The sequence below is a fragment of the Sparus aurata genome, chromosome 1 (assembly GCF_900880675.1).
Source record: "Sparus aurata chromosome 1, fSpaAur1.1, whole genome shotgun sequence".
NCBI classification, from domain to species: domain Eukaryota; kingdom Metazoa; phylum Chordata; class Actinopteri; order Spariformes; family Sparidae; genus Sparus; species Sparus aurata.
In genome coordinates, this window is record NC_044187.1 from 11,319,954 (window position 1) to 11,337,434 (window position 17,481).

Genomic DNA, 17,481 nt, shown 5'->3' on the forward strand with positions numbered 1-17,481 from the left:
TTATACTGTGAAGAAGCCCCTTAAGTTAAAAGAAAATAATAAATAAATGAGAAATGTCTCATTTATCTGCAAATGACTTGCAGTATTCCTACTATTACTTGTGATATGGTAGATCTGAATACTTCCTCCACATACATAGTTAAATTAGAACCAGAGAGTTGGATACTTTCAGAAAAACTTTATTTTTCTGCAACATATTTCCTATCAGAAATGTAGAGAACCTAATTCTCCAAAATAATGCTCACAAAATACTATTCAAAGTGCCTTAACTTGGGGAAAACAGGCTGAGATAACACAGCGCTTTTGTGCTTCAGATATGAAATGATAAATAATACCGGCAGGCACTTCTTTCACTTGAGGTATGCACAAAACAAATGAGACAAACAGCATCATAGATTGGTATTTGAAGGCATATGCTGGCTGTGCGTAGGTAGTTGAGGTGTGGGCTCCACACACAGTGCGGTGCCCAGGCCTTTGGCTCGTGGTGGTCTACTGGTGAAGCACGCTGTCAGGTTTGGGATAGCCAAACAGCTCAAAGTCCGCTTCATACAGCTTGTACAGTTCTCTCCTCATTGTTAAGGGAATGTGTGCAAAAAAGTCTCTCTCCCAGCTGACAGCAGTGAGGTTTTGGGCCCCTAAAGGGAAGCGTACTAGGTGATCCACCTTCAGAAGCTTCAGCAGTTGTTCCGCATCTGATTTGAGGGTTTCTAGTTGTCCAATGAAGTCGTACTTCACCTGGCATGGGTGGCACAGACGGTACACCTGAAAAACACAAAAAGGCAGACCTGCAATGTTAAGACTGCATCAGTTTGCGCCTATGCTTATGACTCATATCTGTCTGTGTCTCATGGCTGTTTCCACCGTGTGCACATGCAGTATATTGGCTACAATGTCTTTTCTCAATAGTCATTATAAACAGCAGAGGTAGAAAATTAAAAAGCATGAGTGCATTAAAACATGGCGAAAGTTGAAATGAAAATACAAGAAGATAAGATTTCCTTTCTGAGCTGTAAAAACACAGCATGGTGCCAAAACGATTAAGCGCTCTGCATACTAAAAATGTGGTTTGGTGAAATATCCAGAATTCAAATGGTTAAATTCTTTGAGTGAGACATTGATGGATGCTTTTGTCCAAATGAAAAAAAAGAAAAATGAACAAGCTCTTGCAATGGCTGACAACAGCAGACAAAACAACTTAAGAAAATAAAAAAACGTTAGAAATTAACTGCCAAAACAGTGAAATGTCAAAGTCAGTCAAGTGGATTTTGTAGAACTACTGTGCACTGCAGTAGCACTTTAAAAATATGTAGTAGCACAACAAAACTAGTACTTTATATGAATACAGCAGCACTATGCACTTTATGACTAATCATATGACATAGTTATTATTGTTTAAGCTTTATGTTGCTTTTAGTTTCTGTATTTTATCTGAGTGTGTTTTCCACACACAGCTCCAAATTTGGTGATTTTAAATCAGAATGTTCTTAAACTAAATAAACTATTGAAATCCAAGGAAATGCAACTACTCAACAAACATTCAACGATCTCATAAAATATCACGCCTTGTCATTGATTAAACTGCCCAACAGTGTTTAAAATTAGCTCAACTTTAAACATTTACAGCAGCAAAATGCAACATACACATTAATGCGGCCCTAGTATTAATCTAAAACATCATATATGACAGTAAAACACTGATCGGGGACTATTTTACTGCACAATAAGTACTTCTACTTCAGATACTTTAAGTAAATTTGCTGATATTACTGGTTTTGAATGCAGGTATTCTACATAGTGGAGTACTGTTACAGTATTGTTACCTTTACTTCTTAAAGGATCTGAATACTTCTTCCACCAATGGTACTAAGTGTAGCCTGACTTTACACTGCTTGTGAGCACGAAGCTGTGTGAGACAAATACCTGCCGCCAGTGTTCGTTGAACATACTCTCCCTCTCGGTCTCTGGATCCAGCAGATATGTTATAAACTGCTGAAATGTGGGTTTGACTCCTGCTTTAAATGCCTCAGCGGCCGTCTCTGGTAAACTGCCAGACACATTACCATAACGACGCACCATGACCGAACCAAACTGCCGGTAGAAGAACTCGTTGGGCCTTGAAACACACACACAAATACACACCTTTTAATAATTCAAGAATGAAAGGACTGCTGTTTAATCAAAAAGTAAAGCACATTCCTCAGCCTCGCTCTGGGCTCAGGGGACACACACACACACACACACTACACAGTCACACACTCTCTCTCCGTCTCTACCCATCCACTAACAGACACACACCTTCCAAACTTGTTCCTGAAGGCCGAGATGAGACGAACAAAGGGGTCTCGAACAAACAGAAACTTGGTGTAATGCTGGAGCTTGAGTGCCATCAGGTGGCGGGAAAGAGAACCATAATGGCGCCAAAACCTGGTAAAAGACACAAGGACACATAAACAGCACATCATTTCTTTGATTTTGTAAATGTACATTTGTGTAACTAATGTACAAATGTCAAACACGTTACTAATAGAAAAGGAAAAGCTGTGTCGTCCTGATCAATGATGCATAAAGAAAAAAAAATATTGAAATACAGACAGCTCCCAGGAGGTGGAGAAAGATCTCTCTGTGCTGCAGCACCAAGCTCCGCCTGTCGTTTCTACTTTCCTTTTCCACAGTGTCGACTTAGTAAAAAACTCCTTCAGCTCACGGATAGTTTATCAAAGTACAACTGGATATCTAAGTGTTATCACAGTGCTGTCTGAAAAAGGAAAACCATGTCTCTTTTTATTAATTAATGTCCCTTTGCAAAGGAGTGAAGACAGAAATGATACTTCGCTACCTGGAGAAATTATAAAGTAATTTGTGAATTCCTTAAGTTTTAAATGAAGAAATAATTTCTGCACATTTTTGGGGAATTCTAAAATCCTCATACCAAAATGTTTAGAAATAAAAATGAGACCCGTTGATGTGGTCAAACTTGCTCAATGTCAAGTGAATTCTTAAAACTCCTTCTCCACCCTGATTTATAGGTTTATTTTCTCATTGTTGTCTCATGGGAAGGAGCTCTGTGGTGCGTTTGGTTGTCTCGTCATCTTTGTTTAGGCACATTGTTCATTCTCTCTGTTTTCCATGTTGACTTGGACACAAAATTTTATAGTGGTGCCTTGTTTGTGAAGGCACAGGTTGTTCTTTTTCAATTTGGCAATAGTCAAAAATGTCTTCAGCGGTGAGCTGGCACCACGTGAAATCCCACTGTGACCTCACTTCATTTGTTTTGTTGGTGAAAAAACTTAAGTTTGGCATAGAGAAACCAAAGTCAGGCCAAAATCGGGAGAGACAGATACATATTTTTATCCTGTTTGAGTTGCGCCAACTTTTCCCTCAACACACGTCACCAACACCAACCTGGCCGCCAACTCGGCACAGAACAGGGACTAAAAAAGATGAGAATCACAATAAATCTGGTCAAATTGAAAACTGCAGTTATGTGAAAGGGTAGTTTGTCATTTCTGCGAGCAGGCTGATATAGAGTACCTCTACAATGACTAAGTTACGGGCTTTGACGCCCGTTACAGATGAGTGTAGTGTAAGTGTAGTCTTTATAATTACCTAATCTACCAAATTACCTACCATATTTTGCCAAACACAGAGGTCATGTGATAATATTAGTCCCGTGCGAATCAGCATCTCTGTGATTTCAGGTGGTTTTTTGTTTTTGTTTATTTTTGTTTTCTACGCCTTTTTTCTGCCTTTTTCCCCAGTCGAGAATTATGGAGGCTGCCATGGCAACTATAAATGAAAGTTTTGACAGCATTTTGGGTGCAAATTCAGGAGGCTTTTGGTAATGTGGTTCACCTCACACAGCAATCAAACTGAGCGTCTCTTTGCGCGTCCAATGCCGGGTTTTTTTCTTTGCAGCCATTGCTCTTGTCGTCCAGGAAGCGAATGTTACGGATAGGTTATGCAGAGCCTTGACATCATATCCGGGGATTAATGTCAGTAAATTCGAGTTATAAAACACAGACTTCGCTTATCCCGTGCGAATGCGCCGCTCGAAACACAGACGTGGTGGGGTAATTTCTAAATCACATGAGGTCCCCAGGTAATACTAGTCCCGTGCAGTAGGGCTAAAGACTAAAGCACACCCTAAAGCGTACCCAGCTTTAAACGGTATCATACTACGTTAAAAAATTAACATCGTGCTGTGACGGATATGAATTGAAGCTAGTGATTGAGATAAAAACTCATTAGAAAGGTGTTCACTGAGGTGATTAATTTCAGAAGCTTACACAGAATCTGACTTATATCTGCAGCCAGTAGAGTCGCCCTCTACTGTCCAGTACAAAGAAAGCCAGTTTTTTATATTTGTACATTACTATATTTGTGTGCTTGCGTGTCATACTCGGCGAAAGTGAGGTGGAGAGTGGAGTTGTGTACGATGTCAGGAGGTATAGCCTCTGGGTCGGTGTAAGGCTTTCCCGAGGAGGGCGAGATCAGAGACTGAGACAGAACCACCATCACCCTCTTCCAGTTAGTGCACGCAACCTGAATGGAGAGCAAGGAAAAGACACAAGGGACCATGAACCTGTGTGATGTGTGAGGGTGTATTTTGACCAGTTTTAAAACGCTAACAGAATAAACGAGACACACACACATACATAAAAGCTGTACCTTGGGAACAAAGCAGTAGATAATCTGGTGTGTGTCATCCACTATCAGGTGATCCAGCTCCCTGTTTGGGATCTGCTCAAATGTCCGGGTCCTTCCGGGGAAGTCCACTGCATCCTTTCCTGAACACATATCCGTGATCCTCTTCTTCCTCGCCTCCTGTTCCCCACCCTCCACGGCAGTATGACTCATCTCCTCCTCTGCATGCTCCCCGGTTGTCTCCTTCCTCTGTTCTGGTTTGTCGCTGCCCTCCTCCTCTACTTGTTCCTCCACTGCTCCTCTTCTCCTCTCCTTGGGGACCGGTGTTGTACTGGAAGCAGTGAAGGAGGAACTGGTTGACGCAGAGTGTGGCGGGCCTGTAGTCGCCTGAGCGTCAGAGTGATGCGTGTCCTGTTTGGGCTCCCTCAGCGGGTAGAGGGTGAAGCCCCCAACGTCATCCCAGTAGACGATGATCAGCAGGATCATAAACAAAGACCCCAGGAGGAACGCCACTCGTAGACCGCGCCACGTCCCCATGGTCGTACTAGATACAGAGCCGTGATTGGTTAAAGAAAGAGGAAGAGGCTATCTCAGCTCCATGGTGGCCGTCCATCACGGAAGGGGGCACTTCCTGCTTGTCCGCTGCAGCTGAAAGATAAGAGGAAGTGCGACTCAAGACATCTGTTCTTCCTCCGCAGACTAAAAGGAAGTGAAGTGATTAAGTAACAAGAAACTGATTCTAAAATACAAGAGCTGGAAAACTAAAAAACTTAACGTCAATGCATTAAGGGTCAACTGTAGATTCTGCTATTTATCTGTGGACACTGTTCAGCAAAAGGCACATCGAGCAGCACAGAGCAATGATAATCTTTTCATTCAACACTCAGGGGCCATTCAGTTGCCCAATAACAACCTAAAACGTTGATACTTTAGTTGTATTTTACTGCTAAAATATTTCTACTTTCATTTAAGTCAAAGTATGAGAGCAGGACTTTCACTTTACGTAAAATGTCTAACACCACTAAGGTCAAACACGTATTAGTTCAGAATACATCAAAACATCCTGATATAGTGTATGAAGGCACACATACACAGTAATAATTCCAGGAAGTAATTTAGCAATTTAACATTATATTTAAAGTGCTAATTTCATCAGATTTATATTCTTCTGTTAATTGGCACTTACTGTAAAATGATTTGTAACTATTACCTGAGCTCATTATTATTATCATAATGGATTTTTAAATAATTTACGTTTTAATAAATCAATTAGAGCCCATAAATAAAATAGAGTGTTGGGCTGACAGGTTAGAAGAAAATCCCTTTGACTAGCGTTTATTCGAGCTATTAAAAATGCAGTAACTGCATAATGACGTCTTTAAAGCGTTAATATACAAGCACAGTGGCGGCCTATATATTATTCATAAGCCGTAAATATTGGGGTTGTACGGTAGAAGTCCATATTACTGCTAGAAAGACCAAAGACAAACAAGAATAACCAGAGAGCGACGACGCAGTGATGAAACATTTTATGAGCTGTCTGGTTGTTATGGCAACAGTAAGCACTGACTCCCATTACCATCTCTGTGTTGACATTATTACACTCCAGACACAAACAGAGATAATAAAAAAAACAAACACTGATATGTTATTATATCGGCTGATATCTAAAGTGTAGGGGAGTTAAACACTGGTAGCCTTTTCATTTAGAATGAAAATGTCACATTAATATGTCGGGGGGCGTGTTTATAAATGTCAGCAGTAAATAAATACAGTTGTAACAGTCACAAGTGAGAGCTGGTATTATACACATGTTTGAAAAAGAAAAATGTTTATGTTTATGTATAAATCAATATATATTATTATACATACATCTATTTCTCACATAGTTATGTGCATTTATAGTGCCAATAAGGCTGATTTTTATCAAATACAGAGGTTTTCCACAGAGTTTTATTATAATAGCGATATGATCTTGTTATGTTATCGCTCCATAATTCTTCAATTAATGAGCAAGAAGATAACAAGGCTTTAGTGTCACACATTTAAGGAGGTCTTCTGCAATGTACAACACTCTAATTTGACACATTTTTACCAAATTGTGATGTATAATGTATAACTAATACATTTATAGAGATAACTACTGTATTTGATAACAATTTTGAGATACTACACAATAAATAATGCTTTATAGTTCCACCGCACTGAATTTCAGAGGACAATTATTGTATTGTATTATTTAAATTCTACAGCTAAACACTGAGAGCAAGCTTTGACGTAATTGCTTATAAAAATGATTCATTGTCATAGCAATATATTAAATGAAATCATCATATTCAAATCAAAGGTTGGCAAAAGCAATGTTACTGTAGCCTATAATTCAAATTGCTCATGTAAAGGTTAGTGTCAAAATGTTTACTATCATCACAACTGTTTTACTTTCAACATTTTGATCATGAAGTTAAAGATCTCAATACTTCTTCTGGTCTGTAGCTAAATACCTGACATTAAATCGGACTTGTGGTGAACATAAGCCACAATCCTTCCAACATTTTTCAGTCCACATTAGGAGCAGTATGTTTTGGAGCAGTATGTTTTGGAGCAGTGTGAATCAGCCGCGGGGCCGTGGGAACCTCAGGCTCCGCCCCGGGCACTCAGCTGTCACGGAGATGTGAACAAACGGGTCTGTGGGGGTGGAAACAGCTTCAGACCAGAGCATGCCGGAGGGGTTAACACCCCTTATTGTCTGTACCATAAAAACATCTGCTGTCAGGGAGAATTGTGGAGAAAAAAAAAATGACAGTCCTAATAAAACCAGGAGAAAAAAAAGAAAAACAGTCTGGAGTAGAGTAGAGCAAGAAAACCCCAATGCTCATATTTTGGCAGGGAAAATTACAGTTTCTTCTGTGGTGTTTCTTTCCACTAGGTTTTAAAATCTGAACTCCACGCTGAATGTGAGGGAACTATTTTAAGAGCATTGACATCCACACACACACACACACACATGCGTAGGAACATGCGCAAAAAAGAAAAAACATCCAAATATTTGTCTGTGAACTTTCCGTGTGTCTGTGGTTCTTAATGACGTGTCTGCAGAGCGAGTTGACTTGTTTTTCTCCGTGCTTTTGAAGAAATGTGGGCAGTTCATGACCGTAGGAGCAGACTGTTGAACACAAGCTGTGCAAAACCCTACACAAGTTACACAACACGTCTAATATGAGCCATGTTTTCAAAATGATGTCCCGGGTGTGTGGACACCTGGAGGGACGTAGTTTACCCCTGTAGTGTCCTTCACAAAGAGCCTACAGGACTTTTGAATTAGATTTTGGATTATTGCTGAAAATGACCTTAACATAAATGTATGATTCTTACACGTTTTGTTCAGCAGGATGATCTTAACAAATGAAAACCACTTTAGTGATTTTTGAAGCGTAAATTAAATCACTAAAAGTTAAAAGCTAATGTTAGGCTATAAACAGAATACACTGCGATCACATGACTTAAAGTGAAACTCTCGCCAGAAAGCAACCGAGGCTTTATTTGTGATTAAATACGAGTCAAACCTTCGTGTAAAAAAAAAAATTACGACGAAAGAGGCACTTTTAAGATTTACCGTAGTTTCGTGTTCGGGCAAGCTAATTTTTGGGGGCACTTTTATGCTAGCATCAAAATCGCTATTTTTAAATAACTAAGAAGGCTCGACACAACATGAAACTTTGCTCGTAGTATCACCAGGGTCTCTACACATGAACACGAGCATTGAGAACATTGTTTGTGTACACACAGTTTACTAAAAAGAAGTTTTTTTTGGACAACTCACGTTAGCGGTAGCATCTCCAGCACTCCACTGTCATGGCAGACAAAAAGTGTCGATCCCCGAGTGCGACCTAACAGGTAGGAGATCCTCAATAACTCTCCTGCCTGTTAGGTCGCACTCGGGGATCGACACTTTTTGTCTGCCATGACAGCAGCGAAAACGAAACAATGGTTAATCTTAAAAGTGCCTCTTTCCTTGTAATTATGCTTTAACACGAAGATTTGACTCATATTCAATCACAAATAAAGCCTGGTTGCTTTCTGGAGAGTTTCACTTTAAACGTCACCACAACTGAGAGTCCTACTACACAATTACTATAAAAGTTTTCTGTAAAACAATCAATCTACAAGTTGTTAAGTTAGAGTAAGAACAGTTTGTTAAAGTTAAAGTCTAACTAGCAAAAGAAAATATGTCAAAAGCTAGCTTGCTGACAGTGTTTGATATATTTGTAACCTAAAGCTCAAATATTACAGTTTTCTTTTACAAGATTTAAATCAGTTTCTTTGGCAAAACAATTGTTAAACTAGAGACCTTCGTCTGAATGGAATTACACTTTACTTCATCATGATCTCAGCTACACACTTGTCAGTGTGTGTTCCATTTGACTTTAAAACACCTGTCAACTTGTTGACTGTGAAAATGTCTGGCAGTCCACAGTAATTACGTCACTCGGTGGAAACATTTGCATATATGAAAAGTTCTAATTAAATTCAACAATGAATAAATATGTGCAAAATGTTCATGATGTAAGTAAGGGGGGAAAAAAGATGATTTGTGGTATCAAAAAACAAGAGATTCAATAAAAACCTTGATATATTTAGTCAAACACCGAGAAATGCATGACTATACACAGAGAATAAACAAGGCTTATATTTGATTCATGCTGTGCTAAAGTTAAAAAAAAAGAGGTGATTTTTACTCTAAAAGTAAGAAAAGGGGACAGAAAAATAAGGATTTGCTCTGATAATAAGTTAATTGCGGGATACCTGGACTATACATGTATCGTACTGAGTGGGTTCACTTTGACTCATGTTGAGCATCAAAGGGTTAATTCAGTTAATATTCCTTTTTTTTTTTTCCTCCATCACATCCTCCCAGTCTGAGCACAGCCTTAATTTATACAGTACACAGGTTACAATGTGGCCTTTCACCGGCCCGGACACTGAACAAGCGGACACTTTCCCCTCACACAGGTTCCGACGACAGAAAGACCCATCTCGTTTTTTCCTGCTCTGCTCTTTCTCCACTCGAACCTCCTCATCATGCTGCCTTTGAGGGGGAAGAAAGCCCGGTTCTGTTCCCTTTATGCCCTTCACACCAGGAGCATCACGGCGGCAATTAAGCCGGTCTGAACATTTATCTGCTCCGCCTGAGAGAAAAACACAACAAATGTGTGCGCGGTGTGTGTTTTCTTACCCGGCAGATGAGCTCCATGGTGCCGGCCGGTCAGCCCTTTGTCGCCGGCTCAGTGTCCACCCTCCGTGCGCGCTCGTCAGCCCTGTGATGGGACAGAGTGGGCTCGACGCGACTGGAGCGGTCTACGCTCCCCAGAGCATTCAGCAAAATCTCGCGAGAGTGGGGCCCACCAGTCGCCCACTGTCCAGGTTCTGTCCACACACGCTCCCGTTTCACACTCCCACAGAGGGAGTTTCCACCCAGCGAGCAGGAGTCAGTCACTGCGGTGAACAGCCCCGAGATATTTAAGTGGTAGAGTTACCCAAGAGACAGATCTGAAGACAAGTAAACATTAGCAAAGTCCTTCTAGGCAAACAATAGTAGAACGTCTCTGACATTAGTCTGCTAGGTAAAATACTCACCTATAAGAATTAGTAGTCGAGTAACAGACTAAAAGTAACTGATATTAAATGTACTTTGGTATCAAATGTCATTTTTCTGGCAGTAAATGTACTTAATATTGAAGTCAAGTAAAAAAAAAAAAAAAAAAAAGAATAAATAAGAATAATAATAAGAATAAATATGAAAAAAAGAGGAAAAAATGATTGTAATGAGATTAAGATTGTAGAAATTATGAGATAATAAATCAGTAAAAAAGTTAAAATTACAAAATAAAAGTCAAAAATTAGATTCTTCTTTTAAAGTCATTTTAATGAGACAAAGAATTCTACATTTGTCTGAAAAATTCCAAATTTTGTCTCAAAACAAAGACAAAATCATGAGACAAACTAATCAAAGTTATGAAATCAAAGTCAATAATTACATAAAAAGTCATAACTATGAGTTGAAAATTCGACATGATTAAACAAAGGTCAATAATGAGATGAAAAGTCAGAATTATGAGATAAAAGGTAAAAATCACTAAATAAAAGTCATGTTACTCATGTTAGTGAGACAAAGAATTCCAAATTGTTACAAAAAAGTAAATAATGAGAAGACAAGTTAAAAAATTGGATAAAAAAGTCATAATTATAAGAATTAAGTCACAATTAGGAGATGTAAAAGTCGTAATTGTGTCATAATAAGTCATAATTATGGGATTAAAAGTCAGATATAAGAAATTAAAGACATTTTAAGGTGTTTTCCATTTATCTGGTGACTGTGTGTATAAGCTCTCGTCTTTTCTCCCACTCATAAAAGTCTAAATGTGGACCGTGGGCTCAGGAGCTGTCTCTTAATGACTATTTATAACATCTGAGGAGCTGATGGGAAAATGACGGGGTGGCTGCTCTCTTCCCACATCAAGAGGACCCAACCGCTCACCAGCAGCAGTCTACTGAACGTTAAGACCTCACTGACGAAGCATTCAGTTTGGGAATTTTGCCCAAAAAGAGCTTAAATTCTTGCATGGTTACACAAGTGCATCAGATTTACGGTGTACCAGGTGGATCAGCATTTGGACCGAGCTGATTCTCTCTCTCTCTGGATCGAAATCAAAGACCTGTGTTGCAGCAATCTTAAAATCCAGTCATGGTTCAGACAGTGTGTCACTACGACAGTCCACTTTTGGTTAAAACGATTTAACAGGACAAAATCAAACAACCAACAGACCTTCCTCTTGGTTTCTGGCTGTTCTGGGGAGATACAGTACAGTGTATACAACCTGGTCCTTTATCTGATCTAATGGAATCCTAACGGGTAAATATCTTCCATGAACCCGTTGACTATTCTGTTCATGCTGTCAGTAGATATCTGTGCAAGAGTGTGAACATCGATAGGTTGGGTTAATGAGGTTAGAGATCAGTGCAGTTTACAGTGTCAATATTCACCGTCTGACCTCACATTAACATCAGGGATTAACTCTGCAGACTAACGAACCCAAATGATTCTGACACATCAAGAACTAACTGTTCCCTGTTTGATGAGTCTGTCTTGATAACAGTGACACAGACGCTGAATACGAAATCTGTACTGTTATCACAGCTAACACTGTAACACTGAGAGCAAGCTTTGACATTATAGCTTATAAAAATGATTCATTGTCATAGCAATATATTAAATGAAATCATCATATTCAAATCAAAGGTTGGCAAAAGCAATGTTACTGTAGCCTATAATTCAAATTGCTCATGTAAAGGTTAGTGTCAAAATGTTTACTATCATCACAACTGTTTTACTTTCAACATTTTGATCATGAAGTTAAAGATCTCAATACTTCTTCTGGTCTGTAGCTAAATACCTGACATTAAATCAGACTTGTGGTGAACATAAGCCACAATCCTTCCAACATTTTTCAGTCCACATTAGGAGCAGTATGTTTTGGAGCAGTATGTTTTGGAGCAGTGTGAATCAGCCGCGGGGCCGTGGGAACCTCAGGCTCCGCCCCGGGCACTCAGCTGTCACGGAGATGTGAACAAACGGGTCTGTGGGGGTGGAAACAGCTTCAGTCCAGAGCATGCCGGAGGGGTTAACACCCCTTATTGTCTGTACCATAAAAACATCTGCTGTCAGGGAGAATTGTGGAGAAAAAAAAAATGACAGTCCTAATAAAACCAGGAGAAAAAAAAGAAAAACAGTCTGGAGTAGAGTAGAGCAAGAAAACCCCAATGCTCATATTTTGGCAGGGAAAATTACAGTTTCTTCTGTGGTGTTTCTTTCCACTAGGTTTTAAAATCTGAACTCCACGCTGAATGTGAGGGAACTATTTTAAGAGCATTGACATCCACACACACACACATGCGTAGGAACATGCGCAAAAAAGAAAAAACATCCAAATATTTGTCTGTGAACTTTCCGTGTGTCTGTGGTTCTCAATGACGAGTCTGCAGAGCGAGTTGACTTGTTTTTCTCCGTGCTTTTGAAGAAATGTGGGCAGTTCATGACCGTAGGAGCAGACTGTTGAACACAAGCTGTGCAAAACCCTACACAAGTTACACAACACGTCTAATATGAGCCATGTTTTCAAAATGATGTCCCGGGTGTGTGGACACCTGGAGGGACGTAGTTTACCCCTGTAGTGTCCTTCACAAAGAGCCTACAGGACTTTTGAATTGGATTTTGGATTATTGCTGAAAATGACCTTAACATAAATGTATGATTCTTACACGTTTTGTTCAGCAGGATGATCTTAACAAATGAAAACCACTTTAGTGATTTTTGAAGCGTAAATTAAATCACTAAAAGTTAAAAGCTAATGTTAGGCTATAAACAGAATACACTGCGATCACATGACTTAAAGTGAAACTCTCGCCAGAAAGCAACCAAGGCTTTATTTGTGATTAAATATGAGGCAAACCTTCGTGTAAAAGCAAAATTGCGACGAAAGAGGCACTTTTAAGATTTACCGTAGTTTCGTTTTCGGGCAAGCTAATTTTCGGGGCACTTTTATGCTAGCATCAAAATCGCTATTTTTAAATAACTAAGAAGGCTCGACACAACATGAAACTTTGCTCGTAGTATCACCAGGGTCTCTACACATGAACACGAGCATTGAGAACATTGTTTGTGTACACAGAGTTTACTAAAAAGAAGTTTTTTTGGACAACTCACGTTAGCGGTAGCATCTCCAGCACTCCAACGTCATGGCAGACAAAAACTGTCGATCCCCGAGTGCGACCTAACAGGTAGGAGATCCTCCATTACTCTCCTGCCTGTTAGGTCGCACTCGGGGATCGACACTTTTTGTCTGCCATGACAGCAGCGAAAACAAAACTACAGTTAATCTTAAAAGTGCCTCTTTCCTTGTAATTATGCTTTAACACTAAGGTTTGACTCATATTCAATCACAAATAAAGCCTGGTTGCTTTCTGGAGAGTTTCACTTTAAACGTCACCACAACTGAGAGTCCTACTACACAATTACTATAAAAGTTTTCTGTAAAACAATCAATCTACAAGTTGTTAAGTTAGAGTAAGAACAGTTTGTTAAAGTTAAAGTCTAACTAGCAAAAGAAAATATGTCAAAAGCTAGCTTGCTGACAGTGTTTGATATATTTGTAACCTAAAGCTCAAATATTACAGTTTTCTTTTACAAGATTTAAATCAGTTTCTTTGGCAAAACAATTGTTAAACTAGAGACCTTTGTCTGAATGGAATTACACTTTACTTCATCATGATCTCAGCTACGCACTTGTCAGTGTGTGTTCCATTTGACTTAAAAACACCTGTCAACTTGCTGACTGTGAAAATGTCTGGCAGTCCACAGTAATTACGTCACTCGGTGGAAACATTTGCATATATGAAAAGTTCCAATCAAATTCAACAATGAATAAATATGTGCAAAATGTTCATGATGTAAGTAAGGGGGGAAACAAAGATGATTTGTGGTGTCAAAAAACAAGAGATTCAATAAAAACCTTGATATATTTAGTCAAACACCGAGAAATGCATGACTATACACAGAGAATAAACAAGGCTTATATTTGATTCATGCTGTGCTAAAGTAAAAAAAAAAAGGTGATTTTTACTCTAAAAGTAAGAAAAGGGGACAGAAAAAAAAGGATTTGCTCTGATAATAAGTTAATTGCGGGATACCTGGACTATACATGTATTGTACTGAGTGGGTTCACTTTGATTCATGTTGAGCATCAAAGGGTTAATTCAGTTAATATTCCTTTTTTTTTCCTCCATCACATCCTCCCAGTCTGAGCACAGCCTTAATTTATACAGTACACAGGTTACAATGTGGCCTTTCACCGGCCCGGACACTGAACAAGCGGACACTTTCCCCTCACACAGGTTCCGACGACAGAAAGACCCATCTCGTTTTTTCCTGCTCTGCTCTTTCTCCACTCGAACCTCCTCATCATGCTGCCTTTGAGGGGGAAGAAAGCCCGGTTCTGTTCCCTTTATGCCCTTCACACCAGGAGCATCACGGCGGCAATTAAGCCGGTCTGAACATTTATCAGCTCCGCCTGAGAGAAAAACACAACAAATGTGTGCGCGGTGTGTGTTTTCTTACCCGGCAGATGAGCTCCATGGTGCCGGCCGGTCAGCCCTTTGTCGCCGGCTCAGTGTCCACCCTCCGTGCGCGCTCGTCAGCCCTGTGATGGGACAGAGTGGGCTCGACGCGACTGGAGCGGTCTACGCTCCCCAGAGCATTCAGCAAAATCTCGCGAGAGTGGGGCCACCAGTCGCCCACTGTCCAGGTTCTGTCCACACACGCTCCCGTTTCACACTCCCACAGAGGGAGTTTCCACCCAGCGAGCAGGAGTCAGTCACTGCGGTGAACAGCCCCGAGATATTTAAGTGGTAGAGTTACCCAAGAGACAGATCTGAAGACAAGTAAACATTAGCAAAGTCCTTCTAGGCAAACAATAGTAGAACGTCTCTGACATTAGTCTGCTAGGTAAAATACTCACCTATAAGAATTAGTAGTCGAGTAACAGACTAAAAGTAACTGATATTAAATGTACTTTGGTATCAAATGTCATTTTTCTGGCAGTAAATGTACTTAATATTGAAGTCAAGTAAAAAAAAATAATAATAATAAATATGAAAAAAAAGAGGAAAAAATGATTGTAATGAGATTAAGATTGTAGAAATTATGAGATAATAAATCAGTAAAAAAGTTAAAATTACAAAATAAAAGTCAAAAATTAGATTCTTCTTTTAAAGTCATTTTAATGAGACAAGAAACTCTACAATTGTCTGAAAAATTCCAAATTTTGTCTCAAAACAAAGACAAAATCATGAGCTGACAAGTCAAAGTTATGAGACAAACTAATCAAAGTCAATAATTACATAAAAAGTCATAACTATGAGTTGAAAAGTCGACATGATTAAACAAAGGTCAATAATGAGATGAAAATTCAGAATTATGAGATAAAAGGTAAAAATCACTAAATAAAAGTCATGTTACTCATGTTAGTGAGACAAAGAATTCCAGATTGTTACAAAAACGTAAATAATGAGAAAACAAGTTAAAAAATTGGATAAAAAAGTCATAATTGTAAGAATTAAGTCACAATTAGGAGATGTAAAAGTCGTAATTGTGTCATAATAAGTCATAATTATGGGATTAAAAGTCAGATATAAGAAATTAAAGACATTTTAAGGTGTTTTCCATTTATCTGGTGACTGTGTGTATAAGCTCTCGTCTTTTCTCCCACTCATAAAAGTCTAAATGTGGACCGTGGGCTCAGGAGCTGTCTCTTAATGACTATTTATAACATCTGAGGAGCTGATGGGAAAATGACGGGGTGGCTGCTCTCTCCCCACATCAAGAGGACCCGACCGCTCACCAGCAGCAGTCTACTGAACGTTAAGACCTCACTGACGAAGCATTCAGTTTGGGAATTTTGCCCAAAAAGAGCTTAAATTCTTGCATGGTTACACAAGTGCATCAGATTTACGGTGTACCAGGTGGATCAGCATTTGGACCGAGCTGATTCTCTCTCTCTGGATCGAAATCAAAGACCTGTGTTGCAGCAATCTTAAAATCCAGTCATGGTTCAGACAGTGTGTCACTACGACAGTCCACTTTTGGTTAAAACGATTTAGCAGGACAAAGTCAAAGAACCAACAGACCTTCCTCTTGGTTTCTGGCTGTTGTGGGGAGATACAGTACAGAGTGTACAACCTGGTCCTTTATCTGATCTAATGGAATCCTAACGGGTAAATATCTTCCATGAACCCGTTGACTATTCTGTTCATGCTGTCAGTAGATATCTGTGCAAGAGTGTGAACATCGATAGGTTGGGTTAATGAGGTTAGAGATCAGTGCAGTTTACAGTGTCAATATTCACCGTCTGACCTCACATTAACATCAGGGATTAACTCTGCAGACTAACGAACCCAAATGATTCTGACACATCAAGAACTACCTGTTCCCTGTTTGATGAGTCTGTCTTGATAACAGTGACACAGACGCTGAATACGAAATCTGTACTGTTATTATGGAGTGTTTCAAAACCTCCCATGACCGCAGAACCGTTTATTTATTGCCCACGAGAGAAATTGTGCTCTATCATGCTTTCCACATGCAGATTAAATAACCTGTGAGTCGCAGGAGGGATGGTTTTATAAATGTATGAAGACACTTCAGCATCGCTTTCACCTTAATGACAGGTCAGCTGTCCAGAGGATCAGAGAGAACCCCGTTATCATGGTGGCATCAAGTCTTTCAGGACCACAAAACACACAGTAGATATAAAGCAGTGAGTGACCTTCACTTACACATACTTTTCAGTTATGGTTAAAGAATTCTAAAGTCATCTGAGCCAAAACAAACTCCCCCCCTTTAAACAGATTTTCCGAACAGTTTATGGCCTCAGTTAAACCTTTTTATGAAAACAAACACAACTCAACACAGCGACCTCTAGTGGCAGCTGGAGAACATGTCAACAGCTGGATTTTAAGCAGAAACACAGATGTGCGTTTAACTGCAGCCTCTGAACGCTCCATGAGCTGTGACTTGTTCCAAACAACAGATGTTTTTAATCTTCTTAAATTCAGCACTGGACGGAACATTTTTTAGAGAATGAATCTGACGGGGGGGTTGAGACTTGTTAAAGGGACACTGTAGTGTCAGAGAAGCAATTCAGAATTGTTTTTAAATTTACAACATTAACTATTATCAGAGTTAATAATACAAACAACATTTTTTCCATAACTAAATAAACAAGC

The 17,481-nt window shown here is 39.4% G+C and overlaps 1 protein-coding gene across 3 annotated transcripts; it reads right to left on the reverse strand.

Annotated features, from left to right (window-relative positions):
- Positions 1 to 163: 163 nt before the first annotated feature.
- On the reverse strand, positions 164 to 15,332 carry LOC115581801 (carbohydrate sulfotransferase 12). 3 transcript variants are annotated; one of them, XM_030417225.1, is made up of 7 exons: positions 14,816 to 15,332; positions 9,878 to 10,137; positions 4,669 to 5,292; positions 4,400 to 4,542; positions 2,296 to 2,424; positions 1,921 to 2,113; positions 164 to 762 (listed from the first exon to the last, which is right to left on the reverse strand). In XM_030417225.1, exons 3-7 carry the CDS (start codon positions 5,179 to 5,181, stop codon positions 490 to 492), a joined length of 1,251 nt encoding a protein of 416 aa, XP_030273085.1. In that variant the 5' UTR covers positions 5,182 to 5,292; positions 9,878 to 10,137; positions 14,816 to 15,332; the 3' UTR covers positions 164 to 489. The 3 variants fall into 3 exon arrangements, with proteins under 3 accessions (XP_030273085.1, XP_030273095.1, XP_030273076.1); XM_030417235.1 differs by having other exon boundaries at positions 9,878 to 10,191; XM_030417216.1 differs by lacking the exon at positions 14,816 to 15,332 and having other exon boundaries at positions 9,878 to 10,393.
- Between the last annotated feature and the right edge of the window lie 2,149 nt (positions 15,333 to 17,481).